General features: G+C 47.5%; 2 protein-coding genes across 3 annotated transcripts in view; one reads left to right on the top strand and one right to left on the bottom strand.

Moving 5' to 3' along the window:
• Window positions 1-18,185, bottom strand: part of Snx10 (sorting nexin 10) — a 64,406-nt gene extending 46,221 nt beyond the window's left edge. The window contains exon 1 of one of the 2 annotated variants that reach the window (XM_039107307.2): window positions 18,071-18,185. The gene's annotated coding sequence lies outside the window, so the exon portion shown is untranslated. The remainder of the gene's footprint in view (window positions 1-18,070) is intronic. The other variant, NM_001013085.1, reaches the window with a different exon arrangement.
• LOC120102271 (MICOS complex subunit MIC13-like) lies at window positions 5,744-8,802 on the top strand. The gene has a single exon (XM_039108676.2). The coding sequence runs from the start codon at window positions 5,859-5,861 to the stop codon at window positions 6,138-6,140; it is 282 nt and encodes a 93-aa protein (XP_038964604.1). The 5' UTR covers window positions 5,744-5,858; the 3' UTR covers window positions 6,141-8,802.
• Window positions 18,186-18,448: the final 263 nt, after the last annotated feature.

Raw genomic sequence — 18,448 nt, 5'->3', positions numbered from 1 at the left:
TTAGCGTACTCTGAGTGCATTACTCTACTGACTCTGAAGGGAGGGAGGGTTCAAAGAGAACAGCTGAGATTTGGCATCTCGTGGCAAGTAAGGGTCTGAGGGGCTACTGATGGTCAGTCTCTAGTTGCTATGGAGATGCCAGGACCATAAAACATCCGCCTAGGAGAGCTGCAGATGGAGGTGCCTAAGAGTCAGGCTCTGGGTGCTGTGCATGCAGAGCTGGAGAGGCAGGGCTGCCCAAGGCCCTCGGAGACCAAAGGATTACAAGCCTCAAAGATGCTGGCACCGAGTGGCGAGTGGCGAGTGGCATGGCGGCAGGATTTGGATTTACACTGCTGGGTTGGGGATTTAGCTCAGTAGAGCGCTTGCCTAGTAAGCGCAAGTCCCTGAGTTCGGTCCCCAGCTCCGGGGGGGGGGGGGGGGGGGGGTGGATTTACACTGCTGGATTCCGGTTTGCTTTGCTGTGACTGTTTTCATGTCCTGGGTTTTCCCCATCGTGACCCGTGCACACACTCACACGATAATAACTTGTACGTTTTTTTAAAATCTCAGGCATGATGGTATACCCTTTTAAATCTCAGCACTTGGAAAGCAGAGGCGAATGGATCTCTATGAGTTCTAGGCCAGCTTGGGTCTAACATAGCAAGCTCCAAGCCAGCCAGAACTATACAGTGAGACCCTGTCTCAAAAAAAGGAAAAAAGGAAAAAGGAAGAAGGAATTAAGTTCCTTAACATAGGCACATCCTGTATGGATGTAAGTAACTGATTCATACGTTTCAGGAATGAAAATCTGTGATTTTTTTTTCCTAACCCAGAGTTACCCTACAGGAGCATAAATGATAGGTTATCTACTGGAGCACAGACAACTTACAAGTAACCACAACACTGAAAACATGTCCCTCTCACCCCCCAGAGGCCAGAGAGGCGCTGTGTGAAGACAGACCTAGACATGGTGGCCCAGCCGTCACTGCAGCACTTAGAAGAGGCAGGAGGATCAGAGACTCATTATTGTCCTTATCAAACAGTAGGCTCCTGACCAGGCTGCTTTAGCAAAGGAAAGTAAAAGCCAAATTTGAATAAAGTGGTCCACTGACAGGTATGGAACTGACACCCTCAGCTGTGATCCTATGACCTGATAGCACCTACATAGGTGATCCTATGACCTGCCCACGGCCCCCGGATGGGTGATCACATGACCCGCCTATAGCCTCTGATTGTGTCCTGTGTCCCCACACTAGCCAAGAGTTCTCTGAAGTTTGAGCCTTGGTCCCCCTCTGCACTGAAAGCTAAATCACAGGAGACATGCTGGACCCTGGAGACAATCCAACAGCGGTTCCCACGTTCCATCTCCGCAAAACACTCTGTGCTTCATTTTTCACTGCTTCCTGATTTAACACATTGAGGGGCTGGAGAGATGGCTCAGCAGTTAGAAGCACACACTGCTCTAGCTGAGGAGCCCAGTTCAGTTCCCAGGGCCCATGTAGAGCAACTCATGACTGCCTTTAACTCCAGACTCAAGGGGTCTGATACCTCTCTCCTCTACAGTACTCACACATACATCATATGTGGGCTTGTTCGTACATACACACACACACACACACACACACACACACACACACACACACACACTTTTAAAGGCAGATTCTACAAAGATTTATTTATTTAACGTACAAGTAAGTGTTTTGCCTGCATGGACGTCTGCACACCAGGCGCATGTCTAATATCTGCGGAGGTCAGAGGGCATCAGATCCCCTAGAACTGGCCTTAGGACAGCTGTAAGCCACCATGTGAGTGTCCTCTGCAAGCACAGCAAGTGCTCTTAATCACTGAGCCATCTCTCTAGTTCACACAGATGTATCTTTTTTTTTAATAATAAAAATATTTTTAATATAACACATTTGGAAATGTGAAGACTGCAAGGAAAAAGTGAAAACTCCCCCTCCCCCAGCCTCCAGTCCTTATAGGCACTCTTCATATGCAAGTATATATATATATACATATATATATATATATATATATATATATATATATATTTAATGCACCTCCTTCCCTACAAATGGTACCAACTCACTCACATCTTCATTCTTTTTTTTTTTTTTTTTGGAGCTGAGGACCGAACCCAAGGCCTTGCGCTTCCTAGGCAAGCGCTCTACCACTGAGCTAAATCCCCAGCCCCCTCATTCTTTTTTTTTTAAAGATTTATTTACTTATTATATGTAAGTACACTGTAGCTGTCTTCAGACACACCAAAAAAGGGCATCAGATCTCATTACAGATGGTTTCGAGCCACCATGTGGTTGCTGGGATTTGAACTCAGGACTTCTGGAAGAACAGTCTATACTCTTAACCACTGAGGCCTCTCCATCCCTTATATGCCGCATTCTTAACTCTTAACAATGTCGCCTGCACCCCGATACCCAGAAGAAAACAAAGCTGCCTTTCTTTGCACCTGCATACTACTCCACCCTGAAGCTGTACGGTTACTCATTTCACCGGCCACACACTGGTGCTGTTACCTACCGTGCTGAGTGAATACCTTCCTGAGTACATCTGAGAAACGACTGTCTACACGTGGAGTTCCTGGGTTCACAGGGTCAGGTGAACTATTAACTCCGACAGGTATGTACGCTCTGCAGAGTTCTCAATTGAATGAGCTGTTTCCCCGGTCTTTCCTAATGCGATCAGTTCCCACATTTTTTTCCAGGGAAGTAAAATGAGTCGGCATAGGTGACCTGCTTGAATTACATTTATTTATGGCTTTCGTGTAGAGGTCAGAAGACAACTTATGGGAGTCGGTTCTCTCCTTTCGTCACGTGGAAGACTGTGCCAAGCCGTCAGGCCTGGTAGCCAGCACCTTTACCTGCTGAGCCTGCCTGCCACCAGCTCTATTCAAGTGGGATTTAACTGGGCTGTTTTATTTTATTTTATTTTTTTTTTTTTTTTGGTTCTTTTTTTCGGAGCTGGGGACCGAACCCAGGGCCTTGCGCTTCCTAGGTAAGCGCTCTACCACTGAGCTAAATCCCCAGCCCCGGCTGTTTTATTTTTTGAGGAGGAATTTTTTTTTTTAAGCATGTGTAAGGCTAAGTCCCTTCCATGCACTTAGGATCCCCTAATACCTTTTGATGAATTGTTCAGATCCTTTAACCATTTTCATTTGGGGTACTCAGGATGGCTTTGAACTCTTGACCTCCAGTCTCAACCTCTCCAGTGTCAGCATGGCAGGCCAGCACCACAGGTGTGGTTCTCAACTCTCTTCTTCAGTGTTTGCTCTTGTCTTAGGTGATTTGTAGGGCTTTTTCTATTAACTGATCCTTAATCAAACATGAATTACAAATGCAGTTTCCTGGTTTGTCCACTCTGGGGTTTGCTATGCTGTTTGTTTTTAAGTAATGAGTTTTATTTATCATTCTGTTCCTCATGGTTACCACCACACACAGAAAGTCCGTTTCTGCCCTAAATTTACAAGAACGTTTCCCGGTGAGTTTCTTAGAGACCGGCCATGAACAATGGCATTCCGCCCTGCTCATAAACTGTAGCCTCACCCTAGTGTGCTTCCAGACATAACATATGGAGACAAATCACTCCTGTTCACACAGCACTTAGATGGCTATTCAGGTAGGCTGCACTAGGCTTATCTGTCCTATTGTAAAAGATCTACACTGCCTCTCTTACCACACACACAACAAGCACTGGACTCTGGGGCGGGCTCTAAGGTAGGAGGCATCCAAATCATAAATGCCCAATGTTCCACCCACACACCCACGCCTCTCTAGTGTACCTATGACAGGAAATGTGTGAACACCCCATTCCAAAGTAGATCCCATCTGTGTGAGCCCTGAAAGCCACACCCCTTGGAGGTCCCCAACTATGCCTACCTCTTAACCTTCTGCACACACCCCACCTTATACCATCCATCTTTGTCCTCAACCTTCCTATCAAAACCCTTCCCTTGACATTCCTCCATCTCGCCCCCTACCCCATTCACCTCAATGGTTCCCTCCCATCTGTGAGGAGGTCTCTGCACCTCCTCAGAGAGGCAGTGCCCCATTTTGTTAAACCTTATCTTTATTGTAGCTGGCATTGTTTTAATCATTCATTTATTTCTGTGTTTATTATCTATCATCTCAAAAGTCCCCAGAGGGCAGGGGCCTTGTCCAAATCATTTATGCTTTAAAACCTAGCATTCACTTAGCACGGAGTCTGGCAGAGAGTCAGTACTCAATAAATACTGGGTACATTAAACCTGACTGAATGAGTTCCAGAAAATTCCATTTCTGCATCATCAAGTTCTGAAGAGCCCAACCACATGGGAGGGAAAGGTGGACGTAAGAACAGTAGCCTCCCATGCCAGCCCACCTCCCTCCATCATGGTTAACCCTCTGTGGTACTTTGAATATGCCTGGCCCAGGGAGGGGCACTATTACGGGGTTAGCCATAGTAAAGAAAGTGTGTCACTGTGGGCGTGGGCTTTGAGACCCTCCTCCCAGTGTCCTGAAAGACAAGGCTGCTCTGGGACTTCCTTTGGATGGAGGTGTGGAACTCTCAGCTTCTCTTGTGCCATGTCTTCCTGGATGCTGCCATGCTCCCACCATGGTGATACTGGACTGAACCTCTGAACCTGTAAGCCAGCCCCAATTAAAGGGTGTCTTTCATAAGACTTGCATTGGTCATGGTGTCTGTTCGCAGCAGTAAAACCCTAACTAAGACACCCTTCATCCTGTAAAGAAAAAGAAAAAGCATTTCCCCAGCACCATCTACAGCTGATGTCTGAAAGAACACACTGCTTCCGCTGTCTCCTCGCTCTTGACTCCACTGCACTGTGGAGAATGAACTGAGGCATAAGAACAATGTTAACATTTTGCCACTGATGAAACGGAAGGGCTCCTGAGTCCCTATCTTTCCCTGAGACTTTGGATACAATCAATGATTGATAGGTGTGGTGGTTCAGGTGAGAACAGCCCTTATAGGCTCAGATGTGTGCATGCTTTGTCTCTAGTCAAAAAACTGTTTGGAAAGATCATCAGGTGTGTCCTTGAAGGAGAAGTGGCCTTGGAGGGGGTGTGGCCTTGGAGGGGTGTGGTCTTGGAGGGGGTGTGGTTTGGAGGGTGTGGCCTTGTTAAAGGAAATGTATCACTGGGTGTGGGCTTTGAGGTTTCAAAAGCCCAAGCCAAGCCCAGTGTCTCTTGTTTCTCTGTGTCTATGTCTGTATCTGTATCTGTGACTATGTCTGTCTGTCTCTCCCTCTCTCTTTCTCTCTCCCTCTCTTTCTCTCTCTCTCTACCCCTTCCCCTCTCCCTCCTCCTTCCCCCTCCCTCTCTCTTTCTCTCTTTCTCTCTGAAACTGTAAACAAGCCCCAATTAAATGTTTTCTTCTGTAAGAGTTCCTGTGGTCATGGTGTCTCTTCACAGCAATCAAATACCTGTTAAGACAATGGAGGAAGGAGAGACATGTTTCTCAATGCTCTAAGCCAGTGGTAAGGTGCTCACAGTCCTGTAAATAACCCTCACTCACGCTGCTGTCCGTAACCCATCAAAGCAGAAGAGGGAATAGTTTGGAAAGAGAAAGGAGATCGGCAGGAGGAGACAGGAGGGTCATGGGGAAGACTATGACAAAATACATTACATAGTGAGCCCTTTCATCATGCATAGTAAACATACACTAACAAGATTTCTTTTCTTTTCTTTTCTTTTCTTTTTTGGAGCTGAGGACCGAACCCAAGGCCTTGCGCTTGCTAGGCAAGCGCTCTACCACTGAGCTAAATCCTCAACCCCCAAGATACCTTTTAAAAAGAAAAAAGTGGGTGTCCCTGCACGGCGAGTGAAGTCAGAGACCGACCATGGTGGCTCAAGAGGTCACTGATGAGGTTCCTCATCAAGGGAAGTGTGGCTGGAGGAACAGTCTACCTTGTTTATGACCAGGAGCTGCTAGGGCCTAGTGACAAGAGCCAGGCTGCCCTGCAGAAGGCTGAGGAAGTTGTGCCACCAGCAATGCACCAATTCCACCAATATGTGTGCCATCAGACACGTCTGGAGATGCCGCAGCTCCCAGGCCCTTCAAAGACTAACTTTCCAAACTTCCGTGATCCCTGGAACTCAGGCATCGTCTCAGCCATGGCAGCCTTGTCTGTGGCCCCCTCTTAGGCCTGAGAATACTGGGAGTATGTCAAAGAGCACAGAAAGTAATGGATGCCACCTGCCCCAGCACTGTGGGGGTCAAGACCAGGATGCCACAGACACCCCAGTGGGGACCTCACTCTGAAGGCAGCTTCCAGCACTGCTGGCCCAATAAAGGACATGGGAATGGTCCCCAACGGGTGTTCCTGTGGGAGGATGTAACATGAACCCAGGATCCTGGCAGCCCTTGCTTTATGGGAGGAGTCCTGGCCAACAGGGATCTATCTCTCTGTTCCAGATGTAATGTTTGGAGCTTTTAAAACAAAAGCGGGATGGGATGAAGAGGTAGCCCAGCAGGTAAGAGCACTGGTTGCTCTTTTAGAGAACCCTAGTTCAGTTCCCTGCGTCCACATGGTGATTCATAATGGCTGTAACTGCGGTGCCAGGGGGTCCAATGCCTTTTCCTAGCCTTGGCGAGCACAGCATGCATATATGCAGGCCTACATGTATGCAAAATACCCATACAAGTCACATAAAATAATTCTTAACCTTTTCTACTTAAAAAAAGAAAAGCAAGAAAAGACAAAGAGGGTGGGCTGGAGTGAAGGAAGAGAGGAGAAGAAAACATGAACCAGACACAGTAATTCATGCCTATAATCAGAGCATTTAGGGGGCAGGGGCAGGAGATCAGGTCAAGCCTGGGATGGGAAAAAAGTAAGGAAATGAATAGACTGAGCTAAGGGTGTGGCTCGGTGACAGAACACTTCTTGGAATGTCAAGGCCCTAGGTTCAATATCCAACACAGTAAAAAATAATACAATTTCACAAGCAATCAAACATAATTGATTTTTATAGACACTTGGGAAGCCTGTAACATGAACTCCTGTTGGGTTTCCAGGCAGCCACACATGCTACACATCATTTGGGGACAATTTTTAAACTCAGAAACTGGGTATTGGGACTGGTTAAGTGAAGAAGCCAGGATCAATGAATGGCCAGATGGACTCAGAAAATCCCTCATCCTTATCACATGGGACCTTCCAACTAACAGGGTGCCTGCCCTTGACCTTCAGAATAAATGCTTAAATTAAGGCACAGCGGTACACACCAAGAACCCTCGGACTTGGAAGGGCAGCCTGGGCCACCTAGAGAAACCCTATCAAAGAGGAAGAGGAGGAAAAGATTGAGATTGGTGGAGGGTGGGGGGAGGCCACAGGGAGAGGGGAAGAGAAAGGTCAGAAAGGCTTAATAGAAAGAGAGGATGGAAATACCAACCCAAATTCTGGGTTATTATCAAGTATTTGTTTCAGAATAAGAGGCAGGCCAAGCTCTGTCTACATATGAACCTGGAAAAGCCACATCCTCATCCTTGGAGAAGCTAACACATGCAACCCCTGCTCAGAGTCCTTGGCTACGAATGGTCCTCAAGGATGACTAGAGGATCAGTCAACCCGCCGGGTAATTACTGAGATTTGCTCCGAGCAGATGACACTGCCTGGTCCATGTCTTAAAGATGCTAAGGTGAAAACAAGTCACTTGTGAAGCAAAGTCCAGTGTTCCAAAAGATACAGAGCTGGTGACAGGGCTACAGGAAGGAGAAGAACACAGAGAGAGGATTATCCCAAGAGAAGGCAGGAGTCAGGTGGCACACGTATTTAATCTGAGCACTCAGGAGACAGAGGCAAGTGGATCTCCGTGAGTTCAAGACCAGCCTGGTGTTCGCGTCAAGTTCAAGGACATCTAGTTCTTTAATAATAGACACCCTGTTTTCAAAAGGGAGAGGAGAGGTAGGACCCAACTATGTCTTGATGCTGGAAGAGGATGAGCAGGGAAACAGGATCAGCCTGGGGCTCGTAAGAAGGCACAAGGCAGCTGGCAAGATGGCTTGAAGAGTGAACACACTTTGCCACGCGTGCCTGAGGTGCTCAGTTCAGTTCAGGACCCACATAACGATGGAAGGGGAAACCAAATTCTACAACGTTCTACTATGTGCACATGCGCACACATGAACACACACACACACACAAACACTAAAATATTTCTTAAAGCAGCAGTGTTCTGGGTGGATGTGAGGACACAGCTCCTGGGAGCAGAGGCCTCTGCTGGTAGAATATTGCAAGGGAAATATCACAATGCCTAGGTTGGGCATTCAGGACTGGAGAGATCCTGACTAAGATCCTTGGGGTTTATCCCAGCTCTGACACCCCCCACACCCATAAGTGCACATGTGCACTCCCTCCTCTGTAACTAGCCTCCAGCCGGTTTTCTGGGTTTTTGAGTTTGGGCCCAGGCTGGCTGCAAACTCAGCACACAGGCAAGGATGACCTTGAATTCCTGATCAAGTGCCAGGATCACAGGTGTACACCCGTGTCCAGTTTGAGTCTTACAATATCTAACACAGCATCAACACACAGCTTCGGTTTACACAGACATGCTATAATATTTCACTGCAAATTCAAGTTCTGTTTTCTCTACGACTTCTGCTCAGCCCAAATCCACTCTAAGAAATAAAGACCACTGGGGACAAGGAAGTTGGGGTGCATCTGGGAGGAGTTGGGGGTAATAGGATCAAAATACATTGTATGAAATTCTTACAGAATTAATTAAAAAATCAATAAAAACTTTTACAAAAGGAAATAAAGGCCATTAAGTAACAGGAAGGACTTGGATGGAGGGCAGGATGGGCAAGGGGGGGTCACGTGACTCACAGACCAGTGACTGGAAGAAGGCTAGTGTCACAGGCAGGATGAGGAAGCTGCAAAGGGGGCCTCTGTCTGGAGTCGGAGAGAAAATCCAGCTCAAGAGCAAGCTAGCACAACGCAGGACCTCTGCTACCCTTGTTTGGATTAGGAAGGCATGATTGATATGGAAAAATCCACTGGTGACTGTTCTGCCTGGAAACTGATACCATCTCCTCGGAAAGGGAGAGGTGGGGCTGGGTGTGGCAGCTCTTGGAAAACTGGGAAAGGTTTCCTTAAACTCCGGGGCAGCTCGGATAACAGTGAGATCCAAGACATCCTGGGCTCCAGACAGAGACACTGCCTCAAAACCATGCAAAGGAAACAAAAAACAGAAGTATTGCAACACATGGGCAATCATCACCTTTGACACTGGCCACAGACTCGCCAAGAACTGCTGGGTGGAGTTTCCGTGGCGCGTGGCACCAAGAAAGATCAAATACAAAGGGCCTAAGGGAATACTGCTCCATGCAGGAAGAGCTGACAAGCAAGGAGAAAGGTTTGCCCGGTGAACACAGCGGCCATCCGGGGAAAGAGCAAGGTACTTCTATGCTCAGCCAAGGGCGCAGAGAATTGAGGGTGAAGCTGTTTGCTGCCAAACTGATGGGCTGTCCATTCACACCCTGCCCTTGGCCAAGGGAAGTCGTTTAGAATCTCTGTGCCTCAGTTTCCTTACGTAGACAATCGAGCCAACTGTGTACTTCATGGATCTGCCGTAAAGATCCATCAAGAAAATATGGAGGCCAGTGCCTGGCACTCACTATGCCAGCTTCCGTCACCATTCACCTAAAAACAAGTTTCCTTTAAATATCCTCTGTGCCAGTTAGCAATGTTTAGGGGACAGAATGTTTTCCGTCTACGTGTTCTGAGGTTCACATGCCAGTGTGAAGCATCTACCATGGTCATCGTCGGCTTGAGAGTCAGATCTCTAACTCCCAGGCCTGGCCTGGATGAAGAAGCCTGAGACACACAGAAAGCCCTTCTAGAAGGAGGTGAAATGCCAAGGTTCCTAACTTCATTTTTGCCAGAAACACTGAGGTAAGCCAAGGGCATCTGATACGAATCTGTCTGCGGACTCAGCACCGCCAAGTTCTCAAAACACAGGTCACAGTTTTTCAATTTTCCAATGTTGCTCAACCATCAGAGAAATGAACTGATCATGAAAGTCGGTGATGGCCAGCACCCTGATTCAAATCATAACCCTGATTTCCCAGAACATGGGAACATGGCTGAAGGTGAGGCCAGATGGAGCTTGGCTTCTAAGGCTCTTATCACTGCTAGGCAAATCTCTGAGGCTCACACTACAGCCATCCAACCCAAGCAGAGCCCCGTCTCACACACAGCAGGGTCAGCCTGCCTCCCCCACCTCTCCAAAACCATTCTACTACCTGCTCTGCCAGGAAGAAGTCACAATTGAGTCATAGCGCCACACAGAGCTCCTGGTATGTCCGTGTCTGTGAGTTAAAGAATATGAGTTCCCTACAAAGCCCTGTGTTCTACCCTGTACATTAACCATTCAAGTTTGTCCTCACAGAAGAGGAACAGAGGGATGGCAAGATGACTCGGCAGATAAAAGAACTTGATAAACGGCATGCCTGAGTGTCCAATAGCCTGAATTCAATCTCTGAGATGCACATGTGAAGGAAGGAGAGAACACCCACAGTTGTTCTTTGACACTTGCCTACCATGGCACACATGCATATCACACACAACATACACACACACATACACACATGCATACACACACACAACATGGTATACATGCCATCTCTTCCTTCCTTTTCTATTGACTGAGGCAATTTATAAAAGAACGTGTTTTAGGGACCTAAGAGATGGTTCAGTGGTTAAGAGCATTTGTTACTCATCCAGGGGACCTAGGCTCAATTACGACACAACTATCTAAAACTCCAGTTTCAGGCAATCCAACCTCTTTTTCTGGCCTTCAAAGAAACCAGGCACACATGTGGTAGACAGATATACATGCAGATAAAACGCCTACGCACACAGAAAATAAATCTTTAAAAGCACTTAATTTATCTTATGGTTTCAGAGGGTTACAGTCCATGATGACAGAGCAAAGGAACAGCAGAGAGCTCACATCTTAAAACACAACCACGGGCAGAGAGAACAAGCCTGGGAATCATGGGAGTCTTTAACAACCTCCAAACCCACCTCCAGAGATGTGTCTCCTCCAAAGAGGCCAAACCTCCTTCCTAGTCCTTCCCAAACAGTTCTAACAGCTGGAGACCAAGCACTGAAATATATGAGCCTCTACAAACCGTTCTCATTCCAACCACCACACGCCTTTACATACACATAGTAAATAACGAAATAAAGCTTGGGGTTGGAAAAAAGAGGAACTGGGTGGTGTCCACAGTTACAGAACAAAGGAGCTGGAGTTCAGGAGGAACCTGGAGCTACACAGATGGCTTCTCTTTCAGCCTAGGAGGGTCAGCAGACTGACACACCCTAGAATAGGGGGTGAGGAAAGGGAAAGGGAAACAAAAGAACTCAGAATTGAGAACTGGGGGGATAGCTCAATGCTAAAGAATTTACCCAGCATGCTCCAGGAGGCTCTGATTTCCATCCCCTGCACAAAAGGGAGTCTCTGGCTTACCAATGATTTGTACAAGTCTCACTTGTACAGCATCTGTGCCAGCCTCAGAGAATGAGAAATAGACTCCCAGGTTTCACTGAAGGCCTACTGAGCCCTGAGGCCCAGAAATCTGTTTCTTCTCCCAAGACTCTTACGGATAAAATGTCTGAGAGGGCCAACTAGATAGCATAACAGATAACATCACTTGCCACCAAGCCCAAAGACCTGAATTCAATCTCTGGGACCCACACAGTGAAAGAAGAGAGCCAACTTTAATAACTCAGAAATGCAGTAAGGACGTATTTTCGTTTTAATCCCAGGTGTGGGATATGGGGCTGCTTCATATAGCCCACAGCAGCTGACTGTGATTTGTCTCGTGCTCCAACAGGAGTGTGGTTTTGCCAGATGCAGATAGTTTTTGTGAGTGTGTGACGTTTGGAATTCTAGGGACCTTAGAGGCTAAATCAATGCTAGAGCCCCAATAGAAGGGGCTGATTGGCTGGCTGGTGGTTGGATGCAGTTTGCTAGTTTGTTAAGTGATTATATACAGAGGAATGAGAAGAAGAAATTAGATATCCTGACAGAGAAGATCAAACTTGCTCTAGGGAACTTAATGCCCCTAATCAGCAGGAAGTAGTCTAACGATAGCATTGCCCCCTTTCCTATCCTCTTTTTCTCTCCTACCTAGTGTTAGGGGGTTTAAAGGGAAGAAGAAGAAAGGTGAAGAAGGGTGAAAGGAAAAAAGGAACCCACAAAGTAGCAAAAAGACCAGATACAGTCAACCCCAGCAAGCTGTCCTCCAACCTCCACACCTGCATTCCATGGTGTGTACACACACACACACACACACACACACACACACACACACACAAATAAATAGATAATGTTATTTAAATATTTTTAGTGTTTTGAGAAGGCTAGGCTGACTCTATGACAATCTTCAAATTAGGAGTTTAAGGAGACTAGGCCTAAAAATCCAGGCTTTAGGCAGCTAGTCAGAAACTGCCCCACCACCTAGACAATTTCAGCAGTTTTAGCCAGCTCGGATGTCCCAGTAACGGAATGTCCTTAGAGATAGAGTAAGACAAAGATCACCTATCCAGGGATTCCCCTAAGGTGCTTTAAATTGGGCCTGCAGGCTCACCTCAGAGTCTCTCTATCTTAGTAATGGGAGACCCCAGCATGCTGGACTTCTACAGAATAAAACACTCTTTGCATTTACATACTACTTGAGTCCCAGGACTCAGGGATCCTTACAGTTTGAAAAGCACAGATCCAGAGATCCAGGGGAGACAGAATGACATTGGAAGGATCTGAGAGAAGCAGAGGGGGGTTGGGGATTTAGCTCAGTGGTAGAGCGCATGCCTAGCAAGCGCAAGGCCCTGGGTTCGGTCCCCAGCTCCGAAAAAAAGAAAAAAGAAAAAGAAAAAGAGAAGCAGAGGCTCCGGACAGACAGACACACACACACACAGAGAAGCAGAGGACAGCTGAAGGACCTGGGATCAAAACACATACTGAGAAAGACAAGAGCTCAGTGAGTGCTGAATCAGAACTCATGTGTGGTCAGCCCCAGGTCAGCCATGTAAGGTGCAAAGAGATCCCAGGAAGAGGCACGGAGAAGGAGACCCAGGGTCTTGGAGCCCACAGGAGACAGGGACTGTGTGCTTGAATGGCAGATTCCAGGCAGCTGTCTCAGCAGCCTGGGGTGTCTTACACACGCTCCCACTGCTACTACCAACTTTAGGGATCTCCTAACAACCAAAGCACAAAGGGGAGAACAGAGTTTTGCGAATCCTGAAAAATGGTGGCCAAGTCCTTCAAAGCTAGCAGTGACCTGCTACAGATTCTCCCTCCCTTCTGACCTCCACTGGGGAAACCCAAATCAGTGTTGCCTCAACCTTCTTTCCCTTTGTCTTGTTTTGCAATCATGTCTACGTATATAGCCCAACCTTGACCCAAACTCGAGACCTTTCTGCTTCAGAAAGTGCTGGATTACAGGCATATGCCACTATGCCAGATAAACTGTATTTGAATGTGGAGTGGGTGGGTGGATGAAGGAAGAGGTGGTGGTGATGGTGAAGGAGGAGGTGGTGGTGATGGTGATGGTGGAGGTGATGGCAGTGGCAGCAGCAATGGTGAGGGTGGGAGTTTGTGGATTCTACACAGAACAGATGTGCAGGCCAAAATTGCACACCAGATCCCCTGGAACTAGAGCTATAGATCACTCAGGGCCACCCAATATAGGTACTGAGGACGAAACCTAGATTCTCTGCAATAGCAGTAAGAGATTCCCCTGGCCCTGCCCCTGACCCCTGAACACCATCCTATCTCCGAAGGCAAACATAGCATCAGGAATATTCCAGAAGACAGTGTCGAATTCAAATTCTTCATTAGTTTATCTCCCTGAACCACTGACAATGACAATTCCTACTTCACCGGATTAAATAACATAAATCAAAGTGCTTGGGCAGTGTGAGCAGCTGTCCCCATCGCCTTTGTACAACATCTATCTCATCATGCCTAACAAGCATAAAATATCCCTGGAAGGAAGTCAGAAAGCTCCATCACACTCCTTGGACACAAGGACTGGTCCTGGCAAAGTCTGCCTTGGTCCTCAGGGACCTCCTTTGCCTCCCCTCACCCCTCACTATCTTCCCATCCTCTAATCAAAAAGGGCTCCAGACTCCCTTTCTTTCCATTGGAAATTGATCCATTCCCACCTGTGACTTAACACTCACAACAGGGTACCATCACGATACCCAGAGGTGTATTTAGTGGGAAGCGCTGCAGGTGCATGGTGGGAACAGCGGTGTGCTCCTCGGCTGAAGGCCTGGAAGTGGACAGAGTGAGCATAAAATCAAGACGTCACGTGACAGACGATGGGACAGCAAAGAGCAGTGCAGCGGTCAGCCTCAGGCTTTTAGAACAACTTTCCCACAGGAGATTTAACTCATGGTCCTGGGAGAACATTCTTTGATCCCTTTTAAGAGCAGAGCCCCCAGTAACTTTAGGGGGTCCCATTGGGCCCCCACCTCTTACAAGTTTTTCAACGTGTCATGGGTTCACACTGGTGACAAATCCTTGATCCCTTGGGGGACAAGCAACAGCCATATACAGCAATCTGACTCAATATCAGTGTTGGCATCCATCAAATCTAGTTCGAATGACTCCAAAAACAGCACCTAACGAGGCTGGAAGAGCCTGCTCCTCGTGCAACAGGACTGGTGGTGGGGACAGAACTGTGTAAGAAGCAGAATTCTTTGTGCATATATGTGTCTTAGTTATTGATGAATTGTTAACTTGGTATTCAACAATTTTATCAAAAGAAAACTCGTATTAATTATCAACAAACAAAACAAAAAAGTACCTTTCTTAATCTTCTGAAAGGATTCATGAGGTGGGCGCATGGAGGTGAACAACTATAATCCCAGCACTTGAGGCAGAAATAGGAGGATCAGCAGCAGTTCAAGGCCAGTCTCAGCTACATCAAATTTAAAAAGAAAAAGGGTTCAGGGAGCAGGGAGGCCGGTGAGAAGCCTCGGTGGTAATGGTGTCTGCTGCTAAGCCTAGAAGCCGGAATTCAATCTCGAGGACCCACAGGAAGGAAGGAGAGAAGTGACTCCCAGAGTGGTTCTCCAATTTCCATCTATGTGCAGGGCACATGCAAACCCATGTGTGAATGTACACACACAAAAATAACTAGTAAGAGTATAATAAAGAATACAAGACAGAAAAAGAAAAGATTCAGGGCCAGCAAGATAGCTCGGCAAGTAAAGTGTTTGTTCCCAAATTTGACAGTCTGAGCTCAATCCCCACCACCCACATGTGCACCCCAGCAAGCACCCACATGTACACACACAGAGAATACAATACTAAACAAAACTTATTAAAAGTGCAGGGTCTGGGGTTGGAGAGATGGCTCAGCAGTTAAGAGCATGGACTGCTCTTCCAGAGAGGTCCTGAGTTCAATTCCCAGCAACCACACGGTGGCTCACAACCATCTGTAAAGAGTTCTGATGCCCTCTTCTGGTGTATCTGAAGACAGCTACAGTGTACTTATATATAATAAATGAATAAATAAATCTTAAAAAAAAAAAGTGCAGGGTCTGACATACATGAGTCCTAAATCATTTTATACCTTTATTAGAAACCTGCAACACATTTGCTTGCTGATTAAATAATAAAATTGGCTTTATAATTTGTCATGATTTAGTGAGGCTATCACATAAAGCTCTACTTAGTCATTCTGGGGATCCAATCCAGGTCTTCACCTATACTAGCCAAGTGCTCTACCATGGACCTACACTCAGTCCAACCGCCCCTCTTGCCTTTTCCTCATTTTTTGAGAAAGGGTTTCTCTGAGAAGCCCTGGCTTTCCTGAGCTAGCTTTACACAACCCCACTGACCTCGAACTCATAGGCCCTCCTGCCTCTGAGTGCTGGGATTAAAATCCTGTGTCATCATTGCCTGGCTAGAACCCCCCCCCACCTTGGAATCATGGGGTGGCGGCACAGGCCTGTGATCCCAGCACTTGGAAAGTAGGTTCAAAACCTCTGCTACACACTGTGCAGCCCTGAGCCACATGAGAAGCTCCTCAAAAGGAATTACATTAGTAACAATAATGGTGTCAGTATGGTGGCTCATACTGTAACCCCAGCCCTTGAGAGTTCAAGGCCATCCTCAACTACAGATTATAATAGTTCATGTCTGTAACAGAAGCACTTAAGGGGATCAGAAGCTCAAGACCATCCTCTCTCCCACACTGCAAGTTAGAGACCAGTCTGGATAACATGAGATACTGTCTCAGCCTTTAATCTCAGCACTTGCGAAGCAAAGGCAAGGAGATCTCTTAGTTCGAGGTCAGCCTGATCTACATACATATTGAGTTCCAGGACACTTTTGTCATTTTTGAGATAAGGGTGACCTCAAACCCCTGACCCTCTTGCTGCCACCTCCCAAGTGTCCAGATTACAGACATGCACTACCATGCCTGACCTGCCAGCGATAACTTAAGTAGCAAATGAAGGCACCAAGATTTCAACTCAGAAGGGTCTGAAACCAGAAGTGGTGGCTAACGCATAGTCATGTATGGCTGGAGCACCGCATAGAGAGCTTACATGTTAACTCATACCTATCACGTTACTTAAAAATAAAAAGCCCTTTGGTGATAACAGCCCTAAAATCTAGGGAATTCTCCACTTGGCCATCATCACTTCAGCCAAGGCCTTCTGTTATAGGCTGGACCCTATCCTCAGGCAGTTCTCCCCCTTTCTCAAGTGGTTGTTACATCAAAGCCCTGATACCGAAAGAGGAAAAAGAAACTAGTTCCCCAATGCCTTAACTCAAAATGAAAGTAGTGCCATGCCTGGGCTGAAAAAGGAGAGAGAGAGATCAAGAAAGAATGCTTTAAAGTAGAGGAGAACTGTGTGGTAAAGGAGACACTTAGCACATAGAAAGAATGATGGTGCTCATTTCAAGACACCAATCTCGGAAGGTCTTGCTACAAGTGAAATAAAGGAAGTGGGTAACACGGCCAAAAGGCTGCAACCCCACCCCATTACCACCACGGGCACACCTCCTTGAGGGAGGCCCGTTTCTGTGACTAAGAATGTGCTGGCAGAACCGGAGATGGATGGTCTGGTTAACTAGAAGCTGCTAATGAGGTCTTGAGCATCTCCACATAGTCACTTCTAAATATATCTACATTTATATCGCTATTCGAAACAGTCTGTCAGTCAATCTCAATTCTACCACTCCTTTAAAAATAAACGGGGGCTAGGGTGCAGCTCAGTGGTAAAATGCTTGCTAATAATACGCTCAAGATCATGGGCTCCATTCCCAGGATCAGAAGGGAGGAAGACACGGTGAGTGAGACCGGAATGACTGTCCCTTGCCTTAGGGACAGGAATCAAGCGAAGTCATGCAGACTCCTCAAGCTCACTTAAGGTATTGTTGCCAGGACACTTAACCTTCTCGGCCTCCGCCTCCGTCACCTCCTCCTCCTCCAGAAAGCCCCTCATGGATTGGCCAGTGGTTGAAGGAATCCCCTAATGCCCCCAGCCCCCTTCCGGCCACTCCCACAAGCCCACTCCCAGGACAAGAGGGATTTTCATACACCCCTCCCACCCGGTGCGTGCTGCTCCACCCTCTCAGACCTTGATTTCCCCTGTCGCAAACTAAAAGGGCTGATGGAGATCGCGTAAATTGAGATCTCCGTGGAGCTCTCCACGCGCCCGTGCTTTGCGGAAACAGACATCCGGTGACCATCCCTTAACAATCCTTGTAATTTTAGCAAAGTGTGATGTGTCCAAAACCGATAAACAGGCTGTTGCTTCCCTATGTCAGCAAATCCGATCATCAGCATGGGTTTCCTCCGCGGCCTTTTCCATCAATCCCACAATCCCATGAAGAAGAAGAGGAGAAGAAAAGAAAAAAAAAAAAAATCCTTCCTGGCCCTCCCAGCCTCTAAACTCAAAGGTGCCTGGCCTTGTATTCAGAAAGAAGCAGGGCTTGGGAGGGAGACCGGCTCGTGCCAGCATCTCCGGCGCCCCAAGCCCGGCTGAGCAGGTGCCAGGGCAGGCGCAGCGCCCGCCACCCGACTCCCTCCCCTAGGTTCGGCTTACTCACGCGCGGTCCTGGACGGCTGGGTCCGGCCCGGAGCCCGGCGGAGTTTGCTGACTCAAGGCGCGGCGGCGACGAGCGCCCAAGAGCGCACCCGAGGAGCGCAGCCCCGCTTCCAGCGCACGCAGCGCCCCGCCCCGCCCTGCGCGCCCGCCGCCGCCCCCCACCCCCACCGCCACTGCCAGCCTCTTATGGGAACGTGGGAAAGGCCACCTAGCTAGCGGGTCTTTCTCCCTACCGGGCTGTGAGGAATCAAGATGAGGGAGGTCTATAACAGACAAGCATAACTACAGTTAACGGCGGGATCTCGATGGAGGGCATGTGACTTTGCTATCATAATATTTTTAGTATCTCTGTAACTTAAAAAAAAAACCTGTATT

The sequence above is a fragment of the Rattus norvegicus genome, chromosome 4 (genome assembly GCF_036323735.1).
Source record: "Rattus norvegicus strain BN/NHsdMcwi chromosome 4, GRCr8, whole genome shotgun sequence".
NCBI lineage: Eukaryota > Metazoa > Chordata > Mammalia > Rodentia > Muridae > Rattus > Rattus norvegicus.
This window is presented reverse-complemented; position numbering and strand designations above follow the sequence as displayed.

Bases quoted from the DNA above. Each gene is read 5' to 3' on its own strand.
- LOC120102271 (XM_039108676.2), top strand. From the start codon at position 5,859: ATGAGGTTCCTCATCAAGGGAAGTGTGGCTGGAGGAACAGTCTACCTT.